Source organism: Theropithecus gelada, chromosome 6 (genome assembly GCF_003255815.1).
Source record: "Theropithecus gelada isolate Dixy chromosome 6, Tgel_1.0, whole genome shotgun sequence".
In the NCBI taxonomy this organism is placed as follows: domain Eukaryota; kingdom Metazoa; phylum Chordata; class Mammalia; order Primates; family Cercopithecidae; genus Theropithecus; species Theropithecus gelada.
Genome location: NC_037673.1, coordinates 137,128,168 through 137,138,787, shown reverse-complemented (window position 1 = coordinate 137,138,787; position 10,620 = coordinate 137,128,168). Strand labels below are relative to the sequence as shown.

General features: G+C 44.4%; 1 protein-coding gene across 2 annotated transcripts in view; it reads right to left on the bottom strand.

The window, feature by feature from the left end:
- Positions 1-2,848, bottom strand: part of LOC112625707 (protocadherin alpha-C2) — a 203,975-nt gene extending 201,127 nt beyond the window's left edge. The window contains exon 1 of one of the 2 annotated variants that reach the window (XM_025386865.1): positions 205-2,848. In XM_025386865.1, coding sequence (XP_025242650.1) covers positions 205-2,598 — 2,394 coding nt within the window. In that variant the 5' untranslated portion in view covers positions 2,599-2,848. The remainder of the gene's footprint in view (positions 1-204) is intronic. The other variant, XM_025386877.1, reaches the window with a different exon arrangement.
- Positions 2,849-10,620: the final 7,772 nt, after the last annotated feature.

Genomic DNA, 10,620 nt, shown 5'->3' with positions numbered 1-10,620 from the left:
TTTTTTTTTTTTTTTTTTTTTTTTGCTTTCTAGTTCCATTCGAGACAAAACTGGCATTAATAGGATATCTACATTCAACGGTACGATTTATTTCAACGTTAGTGAACACCTTGAAGACATTGTTTTAAAGTGATATTTGAAAAGATGATTAGACAAGTTAAATGTGAAAACTATTTAAAGCCAAAACTCGAAAGTTGGACTTACATTACCAGAAAGATCCAAATTTGCTTCTGGTTGTTCATTTCTTTCTGACGTGTTAAGACTTGGAGGTAGGCCTGGGCTGAAGGCCATGAGGTCGGTTTTGGGTGGGCCCTCGCTAGAGCACACCCTCTGCTGCCTCTGCTGTGAGTTCGACCAGCTCCCCACCGCGCTGGAGCACACCAGAGTGGGCTTGCCCGGCGCACACGCACCCTCGGTGGGCGGCGCTGAGCACCGCAGCGCCGTGTACAGCAGCAGTGTGAGCACCAGCAGGCTGGACACCGCGCAGATGGCGATGATCAGGTACACGTTGACATCCACCAGCGCCGCCTCTGGCCCCGCGACACCCACCGACGCCCGCGAAGAGGCCTTTGGCGTCTGGCCGCTCTCTACCAGAGTCACAAGCACAGTGGCCGTGGCTGTCAGCGCCGGCTCACCGTGGTCCTTCACCAGCACCAGAAGACGGTAGCGCGACAAGTCAGCCTCGTCCAGAACACGAGTAGTGCTGATCTCGCCCGTGTACAGCCCCACGCGGAACGGCATGCGCGCGCCGCCTGCCGCCGGCTGTAGTTCATAGGACAGCCACGCATTGTAGCCTGAGTCGGCGTCCACTGCGCGCACCTTCGCCACCACATGACCCGCGCCCACCAATCGCGGCACCAGCTCACTGACTGCACCGCTAGTGCCACCCACTCGAGGCGCCAGCAGCGCCGGCGCGTTGTCATTCTCGTCCAGCACGAACACCTGCAGCGTCACATTGCTGCCCAGAGGCGGCACGCCCGCGTCGCGCGCGCTCACCTGGAACTGCAGCAGCTCCAGCTCCTCGTGGTCCAGCGGCTGCAGCGCGTACACCTTGCCGCTCTCCGCGTGCACCGACACGTAGCTCGACAGCGCGCGCTCGCCCACCCGCCGCTCCACCAGCGAATAGGACACCAGCGCGTTCTCCTGCGCGTCCGCGTCCCGCGCAGACACCGTGAAGATGTGGCAGCCCGGAGGGTTGTTCTCCTTCACGAACACTGTGTACTCGGGCTGCGCGAACGCTGGCGCGTTGTCGTTCACGTCGGCCACCTCCACGGACACGCTGGCTGTGGCCCACAGCGAAGGCGAGCCCCCGTCCCGCGCGGTCACCACCAGCTCAAAGACCGACAGGCTCTCGCGATCCAAGGCGCTGTCCAGCACTAACGAGTAGTAATTCTTGAAGGTGGACACCAGCTTGAAGGGTACATGGGGCATTAGGGAGCAAGTCACCTGCCCGTTGGCACCTGAGTCACGGTCAGACATGGTGATGAGGGCGATGACGGTGCCGAGTGGAGCGTCCTCTCTGATAGGCAAATACAATGAAGTGACCGCCAGTTCTGGAGCATTATCATTTACATCCAGCACTTTCACCAAAACCTTGCAGTGGTTTGACATCGGAGGACTTCCTTTATCAACTGCCTTTACTTGAATTTCGTAGGATTTTGTTTCTTCATAATCCAGTTTATCAATTAACCTGATTTCTCCTGAGCTGGAATCAACTTTGAATTTTTCTTGAATGTCATGAGAAATACCACTGTCAAAGGAAAAGACAACTTCACCATTTACACCTTCGTCAGCGTCGGAGGCATTTAATGTGGTCACTAATGTTCCATTTGCTGTAGTCTCTAATAAGTGGACTCTGTATACGGCCTGGTCAAACAGTGGGGCGTTATCATTAACGTCGAGGACGGTGATCAGCAGCTCAACTGTACCTTGCAGCTCCGGTTTACCCCCGTCAGTGGCTGTCAGTAATAAGCGAAGTTCTGGTGTTTCTTCTCTATCCAAAGATTTTCTCAATTCAAGCCAAAGAGATTTACTCAGTTCATCACTTGACTGTACACCCAAAGAGAAATAATCACTCGGGCTGAGGGTGTACGCTAGAAGAGCGTTAACACCAATGTCTGCATCAGCAGCTCCTTCTATCGGAAAACGCGAATCCAGGAGTCTAGATTCAGGAATAAATATTATTTGTTCTCTGCCTCTGAAGACGGGTGGATTATCGTTAATATCTTTCACCTTCACCTCCACATGGAAAACCTGCAGCGGCCTCTCCACAATCACCTCCAGGTGGATACTGCACTCCGCGCTCCTCCCGCACAGCTCCTCGCGGTCAATTCGAGAATTCACAAACAAAATGCCATTCTGCAGATTTACCTCCAGAAGGTCCCCGTGTGTTTTGGACGCCACCCGGAACAGGCGCGGCACCAGCTCCGCCAGCTCCAGCCCCAGGTCCTGAGCAATGCGGCCAACAAAGGTGCCGTGTTTGGCTTCCTCCGGGATCGAGTAGTGGAGCTGGCCGCTCCCCATCTCCCAGGCTGCGAGGAGTAGAAGCGAAAGAAGCAGATCCTGGGCTCCCAGGCCTCCTCTCCTAGAAAACACCATTGCAAAAGGACTACACCTTTTTTATGCTATCCCCTTACTTCAAAATCATGCTATTTTTATCTAATATTTCCAATCATTTATCTCTTTACCGTTTCTGTCTTCTTCAGGCAGTGACAAAATGGAGCTTCCTCCTTTACTTTTAGTGATCAGTAGCTCCTTTTGACAAGACTTTGTGGTGTACAGCGACATCATGTGGCCAATGTAAAGTTTAGATCCATTCATTGATTTTCAAAATGCAATCTCTATATCCGTCTGCAATTTATTCAATGCAATCATTTTCAACTTTATGTCCTTTGAAGACCCACGACATTTCAAATCTCATTGGAGAGTGTGTAATCCAGTATTTTCCTTTGGTAATGATTACAAACATATTACAATTGAATCAGAAACTTTAAGATATACTTAACCTCTCCTTACATCATTTTATTTAAAACAGTTTATCAGGTCATATATTTTTATCATTAAATATTTGCAGCTGAATGTCAAAGTTTTAAAATAAGATACTTTGACTGATATGATTTACCTTATTCTAGGATAGCTTGGGTGTTTATTTTTTAAATATTATACACACACACATACATATGCACATGTATATATAGTTATCAGGTACTTACAGATGACATTTTGGAAAATTTCTGAACACATGTAAAATTCCTTTAATGTGGTATGAACAACTTCATCATTTTCTGATACTTTAACTGTTAGAATAAAGATATTTGTGACATTTTCCTTTGTTGCTTGTTATATAACATGACCTATGTATTGAACTTATAACTCTAACTTCCAGAAATCAGTACTCCTAATTGAATCAGTGTCCACTAGATCATTTATTCCTATGTTAAATTTTCAGCCATGCTTTTTTCTTATCAAGACTAAACATTGTCATATTATAACAAAAATCATATGGATATTGAATCACAATATCAAAGACACATACTGAGAGTATTAATATAGTCCATAGTCAAAAGAAAAATGTAAATCTAATGCAAAGATAGATTTAAAAATAATTTGAGAATAACCTACTTATTAATAAACCTCTCTTTCATTTTCAGTCCGATTCATAATCAGAATCCCATAGCTACATCTTAGTTTGACTAAGAAATGTGATCTGAATAAGCTATCACTAGTTATTTTTTAAAGGAATAGCCATAATGTTTATATTTTAAGTACTAAGAATAGTTAAGGATATTAATGTGAATAAGGATTATTTAATCCAGTATGTCTTCATAATCAGAAAGCCTAAATCCTTGTTTACTTGATAATTAAGATATAGATAAAACATGGAGCTATTTTATTTTTAACAAGTAGTTTATATTTTTTAACAGTTCAATGTAGTAATTACTTTATTACAAAAGATGGAGCAATATAAAATACATGAATATTCTCTTAGTCCAAAAGTGAAGCAAACTTTGAACTTGGAAACATTCTAAAGGTTAGTAGATTTAGAGAACATTGTCAACATTTGGAAGTGCAAAATACTTTAATGTGTTATACATTTTGAAGAATGACACAGTGGTGAACTCTGGGTTTTTGCCTTATCTATTCCAGACTTGGACCTGAAGAAGCCAACAGCCAGAAACATTATTAGGTACTGATGCAAAAAGCTCAAAAAAAAAAGCATGCTCTTTCTAGACAAAGGACCAGGAAATAGGCAGCCTAGCAAGACAAAAAGCTCCTAGATAATAATTTACTCCAGATAATCACCACAAAAAAACACTGTGGCCCCACACCAGCAAAAGTTGACTGGGGAATCTAGATTTACACTCTTGCAAAGCTGTTAATGAGGAAACCCAATACTTCTGGTGGTGTCAGAATGAAACTGAGACTTTCATTCCCCCAACTGCTAACATGCTCCACAGCTGTGGTATCAGAGGAGACCATGTGGGCAGCCTGGACTAGTACCCCTATGCAGGAAATAACACGCTGCCACCTCCCACTCTCTGCTGGGGTGGTGCATTAGTCCATTTTGCATTGCTATAAAGGAATACCTGAGGCTGGGTAATCTATAAAGAAAAGAGGTTTATTTGGCTCATGGTTCTCCAGGCTATGTAAGAAGCATAGTGCCAGCATCTGCTTTTGGTGAGAGCCTCAGGAAGCTTCCAATCACAACTGAAAGCAAAGAGGGAGCCAGCATATCACATGGTAAGAGAGAGAGAAAGCAAGAGAGAGAGGGAGGAGGTGCCACACTCTTAAAAGAAAATCTCATGTGAACTCATAAAGTGGTAACTCACTCATTATCAAGCACCAAGCCATTCATAAGGAATCTGCCCCCATGACACAAACACCCACAACTAGGTCCACCTCCAACATTGGGGATCACATTTCCACAAGAGATTCAGAGGAGCCAAATATCCAAACCATATCATTCCACCTCAGCCCTCCAAATCTCATGTCCTTCTCACGTTGCATAATCCAATCATTCCTTACCAATAGTTCTCCCAAAATCTTAACTTGTTCCAGCATCAACTCAATCAAAAGTCCCAAGTCCCATCTGAGACTCAAAGCAAGTTTCTTCTACCTATGAGCCTGTAAGATTAAGAAAAAAGAGATACAATGGTGGTACAGGCATTGCATTGGGTAAACATTCCCATTCTAAAAGGGAGAAAACAGACAAAAGAAAGGAACAGGTCCCACACAAGTCTGAAACCACACAGGGCAGACATTAAATCTTAAAGCTCCAAAATAATTATTGACTCCATGTCCTGCACCCAAGGCACACTGGTGCACAGAGCAGACTCCTAAGGCCTTGAGCAGCCCCACCTCCATGGCTTTGTAGGGTGCAACTCCCATGGCTGATATCATGGCTTGGAATTGAATGCCTGAAGCTTCTCCAGGCTCAGGGTGCAAGCTGCTGCTGGCATTCTTAGATTATTCTCGGATCTAGAGGATGGTGACCCCCTTCCCACAGCTCCGCTAGAAAATACGCTGGTGAAAACTCAGTGGGAGAGCTCCAGCTCCACATTTCTCCTGGGAATTGCTCTAGTAGTTCTTTATGGGAGCTCCATCCTAGGGCAGGCTTCTGCCTAGGCATCCAGGCTTTCTGATACATCCTCTGAAATCTAGGTGGAAGCTGCCAAGCCTCCTTCACACTTGCATTCTGTGCACCTACAGGCTTAACACCATGTGGAAGCCAACAAGGTTTATGGTGGCCTGAACTCTCCAACGCAGTGGCCAGAGCTGTACCTGTGGCCCTTTGGGCTCCAGCTGGAGCCAAAGCAGTCAGGATCCTGGGAGCAGTGTCCCAAGGCTCACATGCCAGCAGGGCCTTGGGCCTGGTCCTCAAAATCATGAGGATGAAATCATTCTTTCCTCTACTCAGCAGAGTGAGGTAGGAGGACAACTTGAGCCTGAGAGATCAAGGCTGCAGTGAGCCGACACCATACCACTGCACTGTAGCCTGAGTGACAGAACAAAGCCCTGTCTCAAAACAAAAACAAAAACAAAAACAAAAACAAAAAAAAAGAAAAGAAAAGGAAAGAAAAAGAAAGAGAAAGAGAAAAAAAACTGACAAAGTGAATTAAAAAAAGACCCAATTACATGCTGCCTACAAGTATCTCACTTGAAATATAAAAATACAGGGAGATTCAAATAAAAAATGTAAAAGCTATGTCAACAAGCAAAATGCCTTGAGCATCCCCAAAACCTGTTGCCATGACCTTTGCTTTTTGTGTATGTTGGGACCTTTGCTTTTGACCAGTCTGCTTTTACTTTGGCTAGATCATTTACACCTCCTGGTAGCATTGCTTTGATTGTGCTTTGTCTTCAAGATCATACTGCTAAAGCCATGTTTCATCTCCTGTTACAATTCTCCAAAGAAAGTATTCAGAATCTTGATCCCATTGTTTAAAATTTCCATGGAAACTCAGCTCTTATCTGCAGCTGATCTGGGTGCAATGGTTTTGGCACCCATTGAGAAGAAATTTGCTCAACTTTAATTTTTTAGTCAGAAGTGATTAAAGGAAAGAAGAAGTATTTATCAAATAGAGTTCAGGACAAAGAAAACTACTGGGATATAGAGGAAAATTAGGCCGGGAGCAGTGACTCATGTATGTAATCCCAGCAACTTGGGAGGCCAACACGGGTGGATCATTTGAGGTCAGGAGTTCAAGACCAGCCCAGCCAACATGATGAAATCCCGTCTCTACTAAAAATACAAAAATGAGCCAGGCGGTAGTGGTGCGTGCCTGTAATCCCAGCTACTTGGGAGGCTGAGGCAGGAGAATCACTTGATCCTGAGAGGCGGAGGTTGCAGTGAGCCCATATCGCACCATTGCACTCCAGTCTGATGACAGAGTGAGACCCTGTTTCAAGAGAGGCTGGGCGCGGTGGCTCACACCTGTAATCCCAGCACTTTGGGAGGCCAAGGCAGGTGGATCATGAGGTCAGGAGATCGAGACCATCCTGGCTAACACAGTGAAACCCCCGTCTCTACTAAAAATATAAAAAATTAGCTGGGCGTGCTGGTGGGCGCCTGTAGTCCCAGCTACTCAGGAGGCTGAGGCAGGAGAATGGCGTAAACCTGGGAGGCAGAGCTTGCAGTGAGCCAAGATCACGCAAAAAAACAAAAAACAAAAAACAACAAAAAAAGAGAGAGAGAGGAAAATTATAAATGATAAGGAGTCGCCGGGCGCGGTGGCTCAAGCCTGTAATCCCAGCACTTTGGGAGGCTGAGACGGGCGGATCACAAGGTCAGGAGATCGAGACCATCCTGGCTAACACGGTGAAACCCCGTCTCTACTAAAAAAATACAAAAAACTAGCCGGGCGAGGTGGCGGGCGCCTGTGGTCCCAGCTACTCCGGAGGCTGAGGCAGGAGAATGGCGTAAACCTGGGAGGCGGAGCTTACAGTGAGCTGAGATCCGGCCGCTGCACTCCAGCCTGGGCGACAGAGCCAGACTCAGTCTCAAAAAAAAAAAAAAAAATGATAAGGAGTCAATCCAATCCAAAAAGACATGGCAACCCTAAATGTGTATGCACCAAACAACAGAGCTGTGAAACAAAATCTCATAGAACTAAAAAGGGAAACAGATAAATCCACAATTATAATTGGAGACGTCAACACTTCTCTCTCAACAAATAACAGAACAACTAAAGAGAAAATCAGCAAGAATACAGAAGAACTCAGCAACATCACTAACCAATGGAAACTAATTGACATTTATAGAACACACTATTCAACAATCACAGGCTGAGCACAGTGGCTCACACCTGTAATTCCAGCACTTTGAGACACTGAGGCAAGCGAATCCCTTGAGGTCAGGAGTTCGAGATCAGCCTGGCCAACACGGTGAAACTCTGTCTCTACTAAAAATACAAGAATTAGCCAGGTGTGGTGGTGCATGCCTGTAATCCCAGGTGCTTGGGAGGCTGAGGCAAGAGAATCACTTGAGCCTGGGAGGTGGAGGTTGCAGTGAGCCAAGATCATGCCACTGCACTCCAGCCTGGGCAACGGAGTGAGACTCTGTCAAAAAAAAAAAAAGAGAGAGAGAGACTCCATCATCTCAAAAAAAAAAAAAAAATTACAAAATACACTCTTCCAAGCGCCAGTGGAACATATTTCAAAACATATCTTGCCCTGAGTCATAAAACAAGTCTCAGCAAATGTAAAAGACATGAAATCATACAGAGTGTGTTCTGGGACCACGATGGAATCAAAGGAGAAATCAATAACATAAAGATAAAAGAAAAGTATTTGGGCCGGGCGTGGTGGCTCATGCCTGTAATCCCAGCACTCTGGGAGGCCGAGGCGGGTGGATCACAAGGTCAGGAGATCGAGACCATCCTGGCTAACACAGTGAAACCCCGTCTCTACTAAAAATACAAAAAAAAAAAAACTTAGCCGGGCATGGTGGCAGGCGCCTGTAGTCCCAGCTACTTGGGAGGCTGAGGCAGGAGAATGGCGTGAACCTGGGAGGCGGAGCTTGCAGTGAGCCAAGATCGTGCCACTGTGCTCTAGCCAGGGCAACAGAGCGAGACTCTGTCTCAAAAAAAAAAAGAAAAGAAAAATATTCTAACACTTGGATACTAACATATCTCTAAATAATCCATGAGTCAAAAATGATGTCTCAAAGGAATAAAAAAAAAATACATTGTATTAGGTAAAAAATTTTTTTAATTTAAAAAATAACACCAATACAAATCTCTCCCAGAAAATACAAGAGGTCTTCAAAAAGTTCATGAAAAATGCATACTATGAAAAAATGATGCATGAATTTTAAAAAGTTTGCATCAAAATAAACTTGTATTAACTTGTTGTAATATGTCTGAGCAGTATCTAGTTTAAGCCACAAAGAAGGATAGGACATCCGTTTGAAAAGACTCCCTATTAGAGCAACATAAATTCTACTAAAATTGAAGCAAGCCAAACATCAGATTTATGGTGAAGCTCGGGTGGAAAAACAGTGAAATCATTGACACTTTATGAAAAGTTTATGAGGACAATGTCTCACAGAAATAAGTAGTGTACAAATGGATAACTCATTTTAAGAAGGGATAAGATGATGTTGGAGATAAAGCCTGCAGTGGCAGGCTATCCATATCATTTTATAAGAAAAAAATTAGTCCTGTTCATAACATAATTGAAGAGGGCCAATGATTAACAGCAGATACAATAGGAAATACCATAGACATCCAAAATGGTTCAGCTTACATACTTCTGACTAAAAAATTAAAGTTGAGCAAACTTCTGCTCAATGGGTGCCAAAACCATTGCACCCAGATCAGTTGCAGATAAGAGCTGAGTTTCCATGGAAATTTTAAACAATGGGATCAAGATTCTGAATATTTTCTTTGGAGAATTGTAACAGGAGATGAAACATGGCTTTAGCAGTATGATCTTGAAGACAAAGCACAATCAAAGCAATGCTACCAAGAGGCGTAAATGATCTAGTCAAAGTAAAAGCAGGCTGGTCAAAAGCAAAGGTCCCTACACACACAAAAAACCAAAGGTCATGACAACAGGTTTTGGGGATCTTCAAGGCATTTTGCTTGTTGACTTTCTGGAGGGCCAAAGAATGTTTTAAGAAAGTGAAGCTTTAGCAGAAAAATAACCAGGAAAGCTTCACTATAGAGTTCTTCTCCACCACAACAATGCTCATGTTCATTTCTCTCATCAAACAAGGGCAATTTCGCAAGAATTCTGACATGGAAAATCACTGGGCATCCACCGTACAGTCCCAATTTGGTTATTTCTTTTTTTTCTTTTTCTTTTTTTTCGAGACAGGGTCTCACTCTGTTGCCCAGGCTGGAGTGCAGTGGCACGATCTCAACTCACCGCAACCTCCACCTCCTGGGTTCATGTGATTCTCCTGCTTCAGCCTCCTGAGTAGCTGGGGTTACAGGTGTGTGCCATCTTGCCCAGGTAATTTTTATATTTTAATAGAGATGGGTTTTCACCATGTTGGCCAGGCTGGTCTCGAACTCCTGACCTCAAATGATCCGTCTGCCTTGGTTTCCCAAAGTTCTGGGATTACAAGTGTGGGCCACCATGCCCTTGCCCCAATGTGATTATTTCTGACTTTTCTTTATTTCCCAATCTTAAAAAGTCTTTAAAGAGCATCCATTTCCCTTCAGTTAATAATGTAAACAATTCTTCATTGACATGGTTAAATTCTTAGGACCGTCAGTTCTTTAGAGATGGACTAAATGACTGGTATCATCCCTTATAAAAGTGTTTTGAGCTTGGCGGGACCAAGATGGCCAACTAGAAGCAGCAGCAGTTAGAGGCTCCCACTGAGAAGAAACAAAACAGCATGTGAATCCTGCACTGGCAATCAAGGTATCCAGGTTCTAGCATCAGGACTGACTAGGCAGTTGGTGTGACCCACAAAGAGCAAGAAAAGGCAGGGTGGTGCGTCGGCCCACACAGAGCAAGGGCAAACCCCACCCACAACCAAGAAGGTGGTGAATGAGCATGCTACCTTGCCTGAGAAACCATGCTTTTTCCACAGATCTGCGCAACCCACAGATCAGAAGATTCCACTTATGAGCCCACATCACCAGGGCCTTGGGTCCCAACCACAGA